Source organism: Coffea arabica, chromosome 11c, assembly GCF_036785885.1.
Source record: "Coffea arabica cultivar ET-39 chromosome 11c, Coffea Arabica ET-39 HiFi, whole genome shotgun sequence".
Classification (NCBI taxonomy): domain Eukaryota; kingdom Viridiplantae; phylum Streptophyta; class Magnoliopsida; order Gentianales; family Rubiaceae; genus Coffea; species Coffea arabica.
In genome coordinates this window covers 33,258,595-33,275,767 of record NC_092330.1, presented here as the reverse complement: position 1 = coordinate 33,275,767, position 17,173 = coordinate 33,258,595, and the positions used below count along the sequence as shown (strand labels likewise).

At 33.5% G+C, this 17,173-nt stretch overlaps 2 protein-coding genes across 4 annotated transcripts; one reads left to right on the top strand and one right to left on the bottom strand.

Moving 5' to 3' along the window:
• Positions 1 to 50: 50 nt before the first annotated feature.
• Positions 51 to 3,148, bottom strand: LOC113715398 (small ribosomal subunit protein uS11m-like). 2 transcript variants are annotated; one of them, XM_072070915.1, is made up of 2 exons: positions 2,946 to 3,148; positions 51 to 1,158 (listed from the first exon to the last, which is right to left on the bottom strand). In XM_072070915.1, exons 1-2 carry the CDS (start codon positions 3,143 to 3,145, stop codon positions 402 to 404), a joined length of 957 nt encoding a protein of 318 aa, XP_071927016.1. In that variant the 5' UTR covers positions 3,146 to 3,148; the 3' UTR covers positions 51 to 401. The 2 variants fall into 2 exon arrangements, with proteins under 2 accessions (XP_071927016.1, XP_027095381.1); XM_027239580.2 differs by having other exon boundaries at positions 51 to 1,153; positions 2,946 to 3,120.
• Positions 3,149 to 5,498: 2,350 nt separating this feature from the next.
• On the top strand, positions 5,499 to 10,687 carry LOC113715529 (transmembrane 9 superfamily member 2-like). Of its 2 annotated transcripts, none has more exons than XM_027239755.2 (8): positions 5,499 to 5,658; positions 7,377 to 7,529; positions 8,046 to 8,086; positions 8,176 to 8,752; positions 8,873 to 9,001; positions 9,106 to 9,262; positions 9,360 to 9,844; positions 10,398 to 10,687. In XM_027239755.2, exons 2-8 carry the CDS (start codon positions 7,381 to 7,383, stop codon positions 10,615 to 10,617), a joined length of 1,758 nt encoding a protein of 585 aa, XP_027095556.1. In that variant the 5' UTR covers positions 5,499 to 5,658; positions 7,377 to 7,380; the 3' UTR covers positions 10,618 to 10,687. The 2 variants fall into 2 exon arrangements, with proteins under 2 accessions (XP_027095556.1, XP_027095555.1); XM_027239754.2 differs by having other exon boundaries at positions 7,371 to 7,529.
• Positions 10,688 to 17,173: the final 6,486 nt, after the last annotated feature.

Below are 17,173 nucleotides of genomic sequence, written 5' to 3'. Positions count from 1 at the left end.
CCGCACTGCGGAGCAGTTTAGAATCCAGGACGGATAAGAGAGTCATTCACTGCCAGAACTAATGGTAGATTTAACAAAATCTCCCAATCACATAGAACATGTAAATAGTTCTCTAAACATCTTTAGAAGTGTAATGCTAACGCAGAAAAGATATCACCAGGCAATGCTTGTACAGAAGTCTAAGGTATTCAAAAACCAAACATCACATAAGGAATTTATAGACCTGTGGCTGCGCTCGACTTTCTACTTGGCATTTCCTACATTTGATAGCACTTTTAGGAGGGAGGAGTCAATTTCTATCTCTTTATTTATAGCTCAGATGTGATCTACATTCTTCACTATCCATCAGACTAATTGCCTCCATCCCAAAATGCTGAAAGTTACAAATCCAGCTTCAACATCTATATGCGGCGTTTTTTTGGACGACGGCATCCATTATGAGGACGACGAGTCGTATCCTCAATATAGACTATTGGACTTTGATCTCCCCGGCCACGTGTAAAGCCTTCTCGAAAAGCCATTATTGCTTGTCTCTTTTTCTTGAAGAAAGTAAACCCATTAACTTTCACCACAATTGACTTTACTCCAGCTTTCCTAGCTTCACGCCCAACATGTTCTGCAGCCGCTTCAGCACCATATCGAGAAACTTTTCCTCCTTTGTCTGGCAAAGATCCTGCAGAAGCAGATAGTCTCTCTCCAGGTTTTCTATTTCCTTTTGAATCTGTCAGGGTAATAAAAGTATTGTTTCGAAGCAGCTTCATATGCACGATATCAGCATTCTGCTCAACAGTATAGGGCGAAAGAGGAAATCCTCCAAATCCACGTATTCCACTTTCCTCTATAATTCCTCTAACAAAGTCCATTGGTCTAGTAGTGCTCCCTGTATCAGGTCTATAAGTGCTCCCTGTCTCGGGCCTAGAAATGCTCCCTGTATCAGGTCTAGAAATGCTACCTGTATCAGGCCTAGAAATGCTTCCGGTATCAGCCTTCTTTGCATCACCAGAATGTATAAAACTCCGAAAAGCGAGAGCACACGACAAAGATGGCGTCTGCTTCACTTTCAAAGAAGCCAAATTTTGGCTCAAACTTCCCAAAATAGAGAACCCAGTGCTTCCACAACTGCTCACATTGCTTTTGTAGCTGTCTGGACAGCCTGCACTGATACAAAGAAACATATAAGCATTAGATTAGGATAAGGACCCCCCAGGCGAAGGTTCCTAGGGGTTGGGGTGGGTGGGAGGGAAGGGAACAATGTTTGCAGTCAGCTCTATCACACTTCTGACAGTCAGGATTCAAGAACAAAGAGCTAAAATAAAAATTGAAAAAAAGTCTAAACTTCTAATCTCCTTGATATCTAAGCAACTCTCGGATGGCATCTAAATCTATCATGCACACTTAGATACATAAAAGCCGGAATGATAACTCCTTTAAGTACAAGGAAAAAGATCCATCACATTTTTTCTTTACATAACCAAATGCTGAAGTTACATAACCTACTAGGTAATGAAACTTAAAAATTTCTGCCTAACTTCAAAATCAGTTATTAAGTCAAAATTAATTCATATAGAGGCTCAATCTTTTCCAATCCTCTCTCTCGATATCCCTTCTTCACTTGCTTTCTAATGATGAACAAACATGCATTACCCAAGTTGCCAAGGTATTTAGGATCTAAGATCCCCCCACCCCCTAAAAAATCAGTAGAATTTATCCATCAAGGAGATCAAATAAATAAAAGTTGGCACTTCTGAACCTAAAGCTAAAGCAAGTTAGATAGGCAGTAGCAAGTCAAGTAATGCTTCTCCTCTAAAATTTTGTTGACATTCACATTTGGCACATCATGGCAAACTATGGTTTGGCTCACTACAAATTATGTTGTTGCACAGGGAAAGAGCCAGATACCACTTAAGATGATGATGTACTACTTGAGAAGTAAGCAATACTTTCATTGGCCAAAAATGGACATCTTCCATTTACCTTTCTGGCATGTGATGAATAGGCCATAGTCAGCATACAGATATTGTTTTCAGACATAGTGACTAAATTATATAACCAGCTATTGGCTCTAACACTTCAAGCACAGTTGACAACTATTATAGCAGCCAGCAATATTGGTGTCTATTTTAGCTTTCCTAGCTCATCTACCAACCAGAGCAAGAAGTTACCTGTATGAACGTCTAATACAATTAAATTACGCACTATGGTCCATTCCAGTGTCAGTACTGTGAATTTACTTCAACACTACTCCTCAGCTCTGAAGATTTCCAACTATTGATTTTATGCCTTGCCAAAGTCACATCCAGATTCCCAAAAGTGCAAAAAGCTTAAGGACAAACTTCCGTTTTCTCAAATACTTTACAAATTGAAACAGTAGTAGCATGACATCTACCCAAACCTTTAGCTTAAATAATTAACGATTACAAACTAATCTTCAAGAAATGCAGAAAACTAATAAAATTTTAAGAAATAAAGGTCAGCCTCGTGTTTAGCTTCTGCATTCCTTTTCCCTTCCTTTCTTTCAATTTTTATTTGCTTTTTGGTTCCGGAATTCAGTTCATCGTTACACCTTAACTCCATTCCAGAAGAACAAGTTATCCTCTAATTATCATCACTAACGAACAAAACCCTTCTCAAAATTGTCATTTCAGTTCCATAAACACAATCCCATTAGTTACAATTATTTCACCTGACATTCTTACCAAAAATTCTAAAAGAAACAGGAAAAAATTACAACTTTACTAGCCAAGCAGATAAAATGACACATCTTCAAATGATTTTCACACGTTAAAAAGGAAATCAGATTCAACCCTGCAAAATTGAAATGTAGAAGAACCCCAATGCATTAAACCCAAAATTTCACGCTAAGAAACTAATCAAGATATGCACAGCCAACAGATTAGCAAAGTAGACAGAACCGAAATGGGGGAATTTAATGAAAAATAACATGCCTGAAAAAGTAGCTTGGTGGTTTTGAGAAAGAGAGTTTAATGAGCGTCCGGAGGAGCAAAAGAGCGAAGCTGCTCTTGGTCGGAAAGCCCGAGAAATAGAGCTGGAAAGTCCAGCCCCAGCTGAAGCTCGATGAAGATTCATGGCGTTTGCTGTAGAAAAGAGGTAGGAAGTCGAGGGTTTTATTCTGGGATAATTTCATAAACCACTCCTGATATTTCTTATAATATCACTCAGTTCTCTTGACCTTTTTAAAATCTCACTTACATCCCCTATTAGCTTGATAAAACATATTTCTGTCAAAGGTCACAAATTAACAATATTACCTTTACTCTTAATAGCTATTTAATCAAAAAATTAAAATAAAATAAAATTTTTAAACGAAAAATATAAATCAAAAAATTTGCTATCTAATGATGATCCACGTTTCTTTATATATATATATATATATATATATATATATATATATATATATATATATATATATATATAGTCAAGCTCGCGAGCCTAACGAGTTTAATATTCTGAACTCGAGTTCGAGCTCGAATTTGACTCGAGCTTGACTCGAGCCGCTCGATTCGTTTGCAGCCCTAATCGAAATCATGGTGGGATAACAAAGAATATGGATAAATTAAATCTAGTCATCTAGTCAAAATCAACCACTTAGGAGAATTTTAGTGAATAATTAACATCTTGAAAAATTTTGTACATAGTTACAAGGAAGTCAAGAATTTCTTTTAAGAAATATGTCATAATTTTCTCTCTTTTCACACAACTAGGAATGTACGCGAGCCAAGTCATAATCGAGTAACTCGGTCAACGGCTTGGCTTGAACTCGGGTTAACCGAGTTCGAGCCGAGTCTCAAGCTACTCGATTGTTATTTGAATCGAGTTTCGAGCCAATATTTTGAGGCTCGAGGCTTGTCGAACTACTCATCGAGTCAGGGTATTTAAATAACATATTTATAATTTAAATAATATATATGTATTATAATTATAAAATGACCATTATGGGTATAAGTTTTACGGAATTTACATTCGAGTCGAGTCAAAAAACTTGATTAGACTCGACTTGATAAGGCTTGACTAAAGGTCGAGCTTTATCAAGTTGAGTTTCGAACTTAAAGCGAGTTCTTCGAGTCAAACTTCGAGTATCGATTTTTTGTACTCGATCGAGCTCGAGTCGAGCTCGGGTCTAGGTATATATGAGTCGAGTCGAGTTTGAATATAGCAATACTCGAGTTTGACTTGGCTCGATTACATCCCTGCACACAACTAGATTAACCTTTCATCCGATGAGTTGTAACTGAACTCTGACACCAATGTGGGTGCTACTGAGTCTTCTCACCTCAAGAGCCAACTTTTAGGGGGAAGGTCTAATAGCATTAAACACGCTTATTTGAGTTGAAAAAAAAAGGCACGGGAAGATGACAATTTCAAAATGGAAAAGTCGGGAAGGAAAGGCCAACTACAATATGTTAGGAAGTAAGGACTAAGGAGTGGAGAATTTCTTTAGTTTCAGATTGATGGAATTATTTGTTAACCATCTCTTAGATGGTAGACAAATTTTTAGGTGAATTGTCTTAATTTCCTCCGGAGTTGGTTTAATCTTAAGATTTCCTACATTGTATTTGTGAATGAATTTACAATAATCCCTTTAGTCAAACTTTTTTTAAGCCGTTATTACTTGTCACAGGTATTGGTTTTTAGTGACCTTACTTCTCTATTGTGTCACTTATGTAATGTGGAGATTGAAATGTAGAGATTGTGATTTTTCAGAGAAAAATTTTTGCATTTTCAATAAATATTTCTTTTACATATTTTTTAATAATTTTTTTACTTCACATATAACACATTCTAAAACGTGCCACGATAAAATTTTTTTTTTTCTCAAAAAATTTCCTAAAAAATGCAATCCAAACGGGTTAAGTTTTTTCAACCAAACAAAGTAAACAACAGGTATAAATGCATTGCGGTTCAAAAGTCCCATAACCAAATTGTTTTGGGAATAAGAAGTGAAATAAGTGCTTTAGGGATGATATACCCGTTTAGAAATACTAGTGTACCAGTTTTTTTCAAGAATTTAGAAAGATAGTAAACTTGATTTAGAATATTAAACATTTCTCAACAGTTAATTACTGTAATATCACTAATTTATTTCCTTGAATTCTCAAATGTAGCCATTAAAAATTTGGCCTGGTGATAAAAGTCATTGAATTTTTGCCCTAATTGAAAAATAATTAAAAAGTTGAAACTTCAAAAATTAAAAATTCTAAATTTAACTCTCGTTAAATATTTTACGAAAGCAACTATGTGTTATTGTTTACCTCACAATTTATATCTAAAAGACAGTCAAATATTTAGAATGTGACAAAGAATATCATTTATAAAATCTATACGAATTATATATCTAATAATTACAGCTTTTGTGAGGTTGGCTGAATTTAAGGATTATAAGACCATAAAGTTTCCCTTGATTCTGTTTTATCCTTTGCCGCTTTTTCCTATGGGAAGCTACTTAGGAAAGTTCTTCAACAACATTTTAAAACTTTTATAGTCAACGACTCAACGGTCCAAGTCATACTTCCACAGTTCTGACTTCTGAGTCTGGATAAAAAAACAATGAGGTCCCCAAGCTACTAACCAAGTAATCAAACGACACCACCATAGCTTCTCTCTGCCCTGCAACTGGGGTGGCTTCGATTGTTGTTTTCGGTAAGAATCCTTATTTATTCATTGTTTATATAGTAATTCATTAGTATAGCTGGTGAAATAAAGAAGAATGCTTGGGTTTTTTTTTTAAAGATTTAGTTAATCATTAACTTGTTTTGCTTGTAAATTTTAGTTCTACCTTTGGTTTTGATTTGTGGGAAGGATATGCCAGATATTATTGACGTAGTGGACTATTTCATTTATGAATATTCAGGAAATAAAAATCCCAGAAGGGATAGATTTGATTCTGGCCAAAACATGCTGGTAGTATGTTTCTTGATACTTCTAGTTGAAAATGGTTTGGATATTAAGAAAAAAATACCCAGATTTAGTGAAATCCTTTCTATTAATAGTACTTGGATAGTTTCTGTTTCCTACACTGCATTTTGCTGCATTAGATTTACCTTTACTTTCTATTTCCCTTGTGGAAATTTCACAAAACTTTTTATCTTTTTATCTTTTTTGAAGTTAGGTTACAAAGTAGATTTCCAATGCAAGACAGATTTTTTTCTTTCCCACTATGTTTTTTTTTAAAATGTAAGTAAACTTACAGAATTTTTAAATTCTTCTTTTCGTTTTTTAGTGAAAGCTAGTATGTATATCGCTCAGAAAATTGATAAAAGTTATGGCTTGTGAGTCAACAGCATTAGGAGCTTAAGCAGACACTGGCGTTTAACTAATAACCAGTAAACAAGTATGAAGCACATTAGTGAGTCTGGTGTTAAGGATTCTCCTCTTCAGAAGTAGTAGGGAAAGTGCACAGGGATGTTGGATCAACCTCAGAAATGTACTGCTTAACTGGATCGGAACCAATGATGAAGGTGACCTGGCCAGGAATTGTGCATAACATACTTACTCGAAGATTTCATTTAGTCGTGGATGTGAGTATGTAGTCCTTGTTAGCTATATTGAGTTGCAAAGTTTAGTGGTAATAAGAGAAGGAGGTGACATTGGCAGTGCAGCAATAAGCTTTGAATCAAGTTGGCTGCTCAAAATCATTGAAATAGATCACGAAAAAGGAACGTTATGCTCCCATCTGCCTGTTGTGGATGCAATAGCTAGTTTAATTGTATCTTTGAAACTTTAGTAGTCAGGCATACCACAATTAGTGCCCTTATTTTGGTACTAGAACAAGACGAACTTACTCTAAAATCAGCTCTATAACTGTCCTTTGGATATAAGTGGCAACTGACTTACTAACAATTAGTGCATGATTATGTTCCATGAATCCTGTATCATTTATGACTTCACGTCCTCAAATAGCATTTCGCTTATTTGAGGTTCTTTTCTGACTTAACATTACTTTTCTCCCCCAAATTGATTGGCACTATCTCTTAAGCATACTTAACCTTCCCATGCCTCCAGCAATGCCTTACATCTTCAATGCAATTATTGTGTTAATGTCTTATACCATCCAATCTCACCTAGCAACCTCCCTTCTTATCTCCATTGTCTTCCTGACCTTTCAGTAACTTCCAGTTACTGACTCAATCATGTTCCTTCTCCAACTTAAAAATCTTCTCCATAGAGTTCTCCAGAAGCAATCTGCTCAGTCATTATTCATAGATTAAAAAAAATTGCAATGGAAAAGCAATTGTGCCATGCTAGTGACTTTTATTTTACCAGTGTTAGTTCCAAGATACATGAATCTAGCTGTTCATCTATATGGTTTGGGAGAATTTCTTGTCTTAATTATTGTATTTTTATCTTAAAAGAAACAGGACAATGGAAGAGTCTGCAAAGTTTCTTCTTATTTCTGTCATTTTAATGGGTATTCTTAGCGAAGCAAAGTCAGATGCTTTCACCCACAAGTATGAGAAGGGAGATCCAGTGCCCCTATATGCCAACACGGTTGGACCATTTCGCAATCCCAGGTAAATGCTGCATTATTCCAACTCTTAATCATTGTTCTCTTCTCTATAAACTAATAGCAACATTGAAGAAGCTACTTCATATGCATGTAATGATAGTAATCCACCATCAATGGTTTATGCTAGATTTCATATGCACGATCATTTGTCCATTTGTTTCTTTTTTATCTTCAATAAAATAGGATTAAGTAAAAGTTGGCATCAGATATTTTCTCTGCCTGAATGTTTTTGTCATAATTAATGCGAATGCACCCCAAATTAATTAACCACTTAGATTTTCCAGAAGAATGGCTAATCCAGCCTTTGTCCTGTCATTGGTTATATAGCCCCATCTGGTGATAATTAAATATTATGTGATATCTATGGCACATCATTCTGTCGCAAAGTCACTAAATTCTCCATCTAGGCATGTAATAATGATTGTTAGTCCGTTGATGTTATTACAGAGTAACAGGCAGAGAATTAGCTTATTGATTTCTAATGTTCTGACTCTTTTGTTTATTTCATGATTCATTTCAGTGAAACTTATCCATATTACAGCCTTCCATTTTGTCCACCAGGTTTGTTTCTATAGTACATTATCTTACTACATATTTTGCCTCTCAATACCTTTCTTAATGTCTTGCTTTTCTGAATTGAATTATTTCAGATCACTGGGAAGAGAAGAAGGGAACTTTTGGTGAGGTGTTGAATGGAGATCGTCTTGTTTCTGGTCCATATAAGCTTGATTTCAGGGTGGACAGAGAATCCCAAGTTTTGTGCAGGAAAAACTTGACTAGAGAAGAAGTTTCTCAATTTCAAACAGTAATTGCACAGGATTACTACTTACAGATGTATTATGATGACTTGCCAATGTGGGCTTTTATTGGAAAGATTGCTAATGGTAGCCCAAATGGGTCTAGATATTTCATATACACAAAGATGCATTTTGAAATTTATTATAATGGTGACCACATAATTGAAATTAACCTCCGAACGGATCCCTCATTTGAGACTGACTTAACAGAGGACAAAGTTATTGAGGTGGAGTTCTTGTATAGTGTAAAGTGGAAGGAAACAACCGCACCATTTGAAGAGAGAACTTTAAAGTACACACATTCTGCCATTTTGCCACGTCATATGAGCATCCACCGGTCTAGTATTTCATATTCATTTTGGATAGTTCTCATCTTGGTTGGTTGTCTGGTGGCATTATATGTGCGGGTCCTCAGGAAAGATTTCAATAAGTAAGAAATCAAACTTCAGATGGGCTGAGTTACTTATGCATTCTATGGCGCTTGTCAACATGATAATTATTGTTTGCTGTATATATAATTAATGTACTTCAATCTTGTAATTTACTCCAGTGATGAGGAACTAGCTGATAACCAAGAAGAGGCAGGATGGAAGGTCATCCATGGGGATGTGTTCCGATACCCAAAACACAAGTCCTTCTTTGTTGCAGCAGTTGGTTGTGGCACACAGCTATTTACAGTGTAAGTATCAATGAAGACTGATGTCCAATCGTATAAATATATCCAAATGTTGCAGATTGAACAATCTTATAGTTATCTGTAATAAAATTTTGTACATATTGCAGTGTGTTGTCCATTATGACCTTAGGGATTATGGGTGTATTTCGTCCATATGACCGTGGAGTTCTGAGGATTGCCTTGGTCTTCACATATGCAGTAACAAATATTATTTCTGGATTTAGTGCCGTTTCATTCTATCATCAACTTGAAGGAAGCAACTGGGTAACTGCTCAGGGCTTGGATCCTCAATTGATTGTGCTAACAATTAGCTCTTTCAGTTTCTAAATTATGTTAACAAACTTCCCTTTTGATTTGACAGGTGCGGAATCTGCTCCTAACTGGCTTTCTCTTCGGTGGTCCTCTCTTTCTTGCATTTTGTTTCCTAAATGCTGTTGCAACTATATATGGCTCTACTGCAGCACTTCCCTTGGGTACAATTGTGGTCATTTTTCTTATATGGCTATTTTTAGCTTTCCCATTGCTTTTGCTGGGTGGGATTGTTGGGAAAATCACAAAGTCCAAGTTTCAAGCTCCTTGCCGCACCACACAGTGTCCTAGAGAAATTCCAGCACTCCGTTGGTATAGGGGTGTTCTTCCTCAAATGGCATTTGCAGGATTGCTGCCATTCAGTGTTATCTATATTGAGCTCTATTACATCTTTGCCAGTGTATGGGGTCACAGGGTGTATACATTATATGGTGTACTATTCATTTGCTTCATTCTACTTGTAGCCATTACTGCTCTCGTCTCAATTGGTTTTACATACCTTCAACTTGCTGCTGAAGATCATCTATGGTGGTGGAGGTTAGTTGTTTTCTGACTACACTCTTTTGCCTTTGGTTATCATCTTTAAAGAGAAAAAAATCTGATTTAGCATAGCAGACAAGTTTATTTTTCTAGTACTATAGGATTATTAAGGAAGGAAAACATCTCAAAAGGGAAAAATAACCAAGAAAAAAGAAGAAAATCATGCCTTTTTCCTGAAAATTGCATTTTCCATGTCACTATATTTTGTCTTAGTATACACATGCTATCAAACATAATACTCCATTGCAGCATTTAGATTTGACATACTTTATCCACTTAATTTTCTCGAAACCTTTAATTTTCAGAATGATTGTTTAAATTACAACCGATACCTTAAAGATGTGTCAGTACATGACCCTTTTTATGTGTATTTACTAGTAGTCTGTACTTTTTCTCATAAACCATTGTGAAGCACATGCCTTCTCTCGTAGTAGCTGCATCTTGGTTTTTTGAACACATTTGCTCTGAAAATGTTGCTTTCAAAAGCATCTTCATTTGATGGTGTTGAACACTGTAAGCTAATCTGTTCCCCATGATGTACTCTGAACAGGTCATTTCTTCATGGTGGTTCAACTGCCCTCTACGTCTATGCTTACTGCTTTTTCTATTACTTCGAAAGATCAGATATGAGCGGTCTAATGCAAACCTCTTTTTTGTTTGGCTACATGGCTTGCATCTGCTATGGCCTTTTCCTTCTGTTAGGCACTGTTGGATTCTTTGCTTCTTTACTATTTGTTCGCTACATATATAGTTCTATCAAGTGTGATTGATAGCTAGTTGTACCTTGACCTTTTGATGCATTCTTGCTCTTTCAATCACACTAGATCCTGAAGTTACAAATTTTGTCCAAGAGAAGCATTCAAAATGGACAATTGGGGAAGGAAAAATCCATTTTGAAGTATTACAAAAGAAAGAAATGAAGCATTCATTGCATGCACCAAGTCTTGAGAAAGTGTAAACATGGTCCCTATCCTTGACAATGCCAATGCTAATTTCCTTGTGGCGTAGGAGAATTGCAATTTCGCGCTCACTAGATTTTGTGTAGTTGTTGGTTTGATCTAGAGCTGCAAAAAAGTTCAAAGCCGCCCAATCTGCCCATTAATTTTAAAGGATGAGTTGGGTCAGTTGGGTTATGGGTTTTGTTGGATTGGATAAGAATAACCAACTTATTTATTGGGTGGGTTGAATTTTTTATTTGGACACTCAATACCCAATCTATTTAAAAATAATTCAAACTAATAAATACAAGATTCAATACAAATCTGTCCAATCACTTGTATTTAGACGTGTTAACAATTCATTGACCAATTTGTATTCAAAATTCTTATTTTAAATCGATTTTTAAAATTTTTATTTAAAAGAAAAAAAGAAATTTGAAATAAAAACTCATGCTTGGTTTGCTAATACAACAATAATTAAACTTGCCACACATTTATAATAATTTATTATGCCTTTAAATACAATGCTGTTTTCCTCCCTTTTTTCCTTCTTTTTTTTGATTGTTGTTCTTCGATTGCTAATTACTTCTATTTGTTAATATTTTGTGTACTCAGAATAGAATTTTAAATTTGTTCTAATTGTATTCTTTTACTTTTTTCTAACTTTTTTTTCATTGTTAATAATTCCTCATAAATATTATAATACAACAAATTATATGTCTCTTAATTACATTTTTTAGCATAATATAATCTAGCATTCAATAATTTAAATATACAGAATATTACAACTTACAATAGAGCAAATATAAATAGTAAAAGTTTTAAATAAGTTGTGACAAAAATAAGTTTCAATCAATTAGTGGTATTAAAAAGTATAAAGTAAACAAAATTCTTTTAGCTAATCTATTTAAATGTACAATTTATTAACTAAAATTCACAATACAAGCAATATAAAATATTATTCTATTTATGATGTGTTTCCAAGGAGTTTAAGAAGTGAGTGTGGATTTGTATGTGTGAAAATATATTTATTTATGTGAAAAAAATAATTTTGTGTGTGTAAATATATAAGAGAGAGTTTTATATATCACAATATATTAATTAATACTAGGGTGGGTGCCTATGGTTAGAGAGGATTTTTCATTGGACAAATAATAGTACATTCTGGAATGAAATAGTTATCAAATATGACAAACTAATAATAATACATTCTAATTGCAGTACACATTGTACACTTTATTTTATCAATGCTTTTATAATTTTACCATTTTCAAAAGGTCCTTCCCGATATCAGTTGAAAATCGTCTAAGAGTAGATATAAGTTGTTTCAGACAAAGGAATATCCTCTAGGCGATAGCAACGTGTTAATATGTCTTCGTCTTAATTGCATAACAAAAGTCACACTTCAATTAAATATTTCTATAACACCATTTCAGTAATTATACTAATACATAAGTTTACATGAGTTATACTCAATGCAAAACGATTGCAAAATAATTCTATGTTTCAAAAATATTCAAATGTCTCCATAAATTAAAGTTTTAAATGTACCAAAATGATAGCATTTCGATAAATATACCTAAACACATTTTGCCCTTAGTTGTACTAAAAATTTTTAAAAAACTACACAGCATTCCACATTCCCAAAAAATTTCTATCCATGCGTTGAAATTCAAACTCCCTTTAACAACAATTCATTTTTATATAGTATAAGGATGTTGGGTCATGGGTTTGAAATGACCCAATATGATCCAATCCAAAATCAATCCAATCTAAAGCTGGACGGGATGTGTATAATTCAGTTAAGTAAAAATTCAATATCAATCGGTCCAAAACCCAGTCAATCCACTCAATTGCCATGTATAGTTTGATCTATTGTATTTAGTTTGAAGACATTTCTTCTTGTAATTTCTAATGATTTGAAAAATTAGCAAGACATCAATGACTCAGTTGCACGGCTTAACGGTGTAACGATGACAGAGATCATAACTTCTACATTAAAAAATTAAGTGGCTGGTTTTGGGATTGGTCCGAAACCACGATATGCCCCTTGCTATGAAGGAGAAGGGGAAAAATTATCCTTGAACTTTTATTTCTTTTAATTTTATTTATGTATTGATCTATTTTTATTCTGGGATAATTTCAGAAACCTCTCCTGATATTTATTGGGTGAATTGGATTTTTTATTTGGACATTCAATACCCAACCTGTTTAAAAATAATTCAAAATAATAAATACAAAATTTAATACACATCTGTCCAACCACTTGTATTTAGATATGTGTTAATAATTCATTGACCAATTTGTATTCAAAATTCTTATATATATGTTTTCAATCAATTTTTAAAATTTTTATTTAACAGAAAAAAAAACTTGATGTTTATTTTGCTTTTACAACAATGGTTAAACTTGCTCAACATTTATAATAATTTATTATAGCTTTTAAGAGTATGTTGTTCTCCTCTCTTTTTTCCTTTTTTTTATTGTTGTTTTTCAATTGTTACCTCTATTTGCTAATATTTCATATACCTAGAATAGAATTTTAAATTTGTTCTAATTGCATTCTTTTAATTTGTTCTAACTTTTTTCATTGTTAATAATTCCTCATCAATATTATAATACAATAAATTCTATGTCTCTTAATTACATTTTCGATCATAGCATTCAATAATTTAAATATATAGAATATTACGACTTACAATAGAGCAAATATAAATAGTAAAAGTGTTAAATAAGTTGTGATAAAAATAAGTTTCAATCAATTAGTGGTATTAAAAAAATAAAGTAAACAAAAATTTTTAACTAATCTATTTAAATGTACAATTTGTTATCTAAAATTTGCAATACAAGCAATATAAAATATTATTCTATTTATGATGTGTTTTCAAGACGTTTAAGAAGTGAGTGTGGATTTGTGTGTGTGCAAGTGTGTTAGTGTGTGAAAATATATTTATGTATGTGAAAATGTATTTATGTATGTGAAAAAAATCTTTTTATGTGTAAATATATAAGAGAGAATTTATGTATCATAATGTATTAATTAATATTAGGGGAAGAGTGCCCACGCATCGCACGGGTGTTTGATGCCTGTGATTAAAGAAAATTTTCGATTGAACAAATAATAGTATATTCTGGAAAGAAATAGTCATCAAACATGACAAAATTAATAATAATTAATTCTAATTGCAGTACATACTTATACACTTTGCTTTTTCAATACTTTTATAATTTTACCAATTTCAAAATATCCCTACAAATGTCAGTTGAAAATCGTCTAAAAGTAGACATAAGTTATTTTAGATAAAGAAATATTCTCTAATGGCTGGTGATAGCAACGTTTTAATATGTTTTTATATTAATTGTACAACAAAAGTTACACTTTAATTAAATGTATCTATAACACCAATTCAATAATTATACTAACACATAAGATTATATGAGTTATATTCGATACAAAAACGATTGCAAAATAATTTCATATTTCAAAATTACCCAAATGTCTCCATAAATCAAAACTTTAAATGTACCAAAATGAGGGTATTTCGATAAATATACCTAAACATATGCTTGGCAGGTTGTCGAGTCTGTGTAATAATAAATATCTGCTCAAATAAAATATAATTTCTGTAGCTAGTGATAAGTAGGGTCGAATCCACAGGAATTGGGGATATTTGTCTCTTTTGAAATTCAAACTAACAATGGGGGGTTTTTTTATAGCAATGGCAATAATTAAACATTTCAAATAAAAATAAATAGCCGACTAAAAATTAAATGATAAATTATTAAAACCAAATTAATAATAACTAAGCTCTAGTCAAGAAATAACTTCGACAATAGTTCAACTAATTGATCATCGATACAGAGATAATTTCAATTACTAACTAATAAATAAGTTAAACTGCCAAACAAGCGATGATAGTTAACTCTTCCTTACTGTGTTGATGATTGAGGTACGTCCGTCAATCACTACTCTAATCGAGAAATAATCTTAGGTACACCCGTAAAATTTAATTTCCCAATTGCCTTATTTATTAGAGGAGTCCTATTCTAACCAAATAACACACTACCAGGATTATTTTAGATTAGCTTTCGTATTCGCCTGACATAAACCTAATCATGTCAGTTGCCACTATTTTAGAACAATCGAACAATTATGGATTCAACGCTCCAATTGACATTAGGTTGCTAAATTAATTCAACGTCCGGACCCAAGTTACTTAATTAATAAAACAACCATAAGCACTACAATTAGAAAATATGCAAATACCAGTAAATAAGAGGAATAAACAAAATTAGTTCGATCTCACAATTTTAGATGAACCAAAACTTCCGTTATTTCTTGACTAGAAAAAAAGATTTAATGCATCTCCGTTGAGGAAAATCCACGCACAGTTGTAGAATTAACTGTTGCATACCTCGTCTCTTGATTGAGATGATCAATCTGAATGAATAATTGAAAGAACAATGAATAAGATGAAAAAGTCAAAAACTAAAAGTAATGAAGATTGTCTGCAATTTTCTCCCTTCTATTTCCTACCTAATTCCCTACTCCTATATGGCTACCCCCGAAAGCAAAGGAAAAGAGTCCTAGTCTTTGTTGATCTCTGTCCTCTTTGGAAACTATCAAAAGAAGAAAAAGGAAGTGTCCTAATTTGACTCCACGTCTGTCGCATATTTTCCACTGGATAAGGAAACAGAATTGAAGTAGTCTCCACCTTGTTGACTGCTACACAATGCTTTTACTTGTTGTCACGGGAATTAATTCTGTGCACCTCCTATTCACCGAGTATATATGGCTAGCAAAATTGCATCAATTAGCAGATGTAGCGAGGAATTTGTGCCCTTTTACAATATTTTATTCCAACTCCCTACAATAAATATAAATTTTCAAAAGTGAGTAGAATATGTCAATTAATGCACACTTGGTAATATAATAGAAGGGAATTAATTATAAAGTAAATGACAAAATTGCGACTTATCAATTCCCCTCACACCTAAATCATGTTTGTTCTCAAGCATGATAACAGCAAACAAGTACCAATTCCTGATAATGGCTATCACTCCATCCTCCTATTGCCAAGATACCGAGAAAACAAATATCAAGTATTAATAGTCAAAATCCAAGAAACATCACTCGGTTAGGTTCTAAACCGCGGACTCGTTCAATTCATGGCTAACTATTCTAAGAAAAAGGAAAGGTCGATCAACATTTGTCAGCAAACGTTCCAACTATTAACCAAAATCTCAACATTAAACCATAGATCAGCAAGCTAACTTTAATCACACATTTACACAATTTACACAATTATATATATATATATATATATATATATATATTTGTTTTTTTCTTTTTGCTTTTCTTCGATAGTAACATTAATAGACTTAGTCTCTAGCCATTAGAGTCTTTTGATGCGAACTCCAATATTTATCAAATGAACGAACTCGGTTACTTAATTCCTATCGCTATAAGACCATGTACTCATAGATATTACTATTTTTTGATGCGAGAATCGACACTTTTGGTGAAGATCCCCAATTACTCAGCAGTAACAACTAGCGGAGTACAACCAACTTTTATTCACAGTCAGGTATTAAAATAACTCAAAATATCACATAAAATAATAGCAGCTAGCTTCATTTCTTCAAATATGGAGAACTAAAGTTAATAATTGGACCAATTCACTTGAAAATGCCAAGCAGTTATTCTCTATGTCTAGAAAAGTAAATAAAAAGTTATAAGAGTCAGAAAATCATCGATATTCACCAAAGAGATATTTTTGGATTCAACCAAATTAACTTGATACACTTTTATTACTAAAACTTGACAATAGTAGAATTAGAATCAATCAAGCATCATCAATCCTTGTTAGTCATAGAACTGTTGATCACTAATAAAAGGAAAAATAAAATAAAATAAAAACAAAACAAACAACAATAAATAAAGAAAAAAATATCTAAAAACTAAAAATACTAGTTGTACCACAGCTTTCACCCTCACACCTAAATCCGATATTGTTCTCAATAGAGATAATAGAGCAAATAAAGCAAAAATCTAACACTTCTGACTGATATTGTCCTACAGCTAGCCGCCCCGTGGGGCCGTGGATTTTGTTCCTGACGGTGCTGGACAACACAATAGGCTAATGTCTCACCAAAAGATATTGGTTCAGGTGGGGGACACCACAATAGGTTATTAAAGCAGCCCAGGATTTCCTCCTTGACCGATGTAGGATCATTATAATTCACCTCCCTTAGGGAACCCAGCGTCCTCGCTGGCACACCGGGGACAGGAGTCGACTCTGACACCAATTCTAACAGCCCCACCTCTCTTTAGGGCATACCCAAGGATTTAGCAGACAACCTACCCAACTTTCGTTAGGACTCGATC

Bases quoted from the DNA above. Each gene is read 5' to 3' on its own strand.
- LOC113715398 (XM_072070915.1), bottom strand. From the start codon at position 3,145: ATGAAATTATCCCAGAATAAAACCCTCGACTTCCTACCTCTTTTCTAC. The intron at 1,159-2,945 runs GCATGTTATTTT...TCTTTGTATCAG, and splicing joins CCACCAAGCTACTTTTTCAG to TGCAGGCTGTCCAGACAGCT.
- LOC113715529 (XM_027239755.2), top strand. From the start codon at position 7,381: ATGGAAGAGTCTGCAAAGTTTCTTCTTATTTCTGTCATTTTAATGGGT. The intron at 8,753-8,872 runs GTAAGAAATCAA...AATTTACTCCAG, and splicing joins CTCAGGAAAGATTTCAATAA to TGATGAGGAACTAGCTGATA. The intron at 9,845-10,397 runs GTTAGTTGTTTT...TACTCTGAACAG, and splicing joins GATCATCTATGGTGGTGGAG to GTCATTTCTTCATGGTGGTT.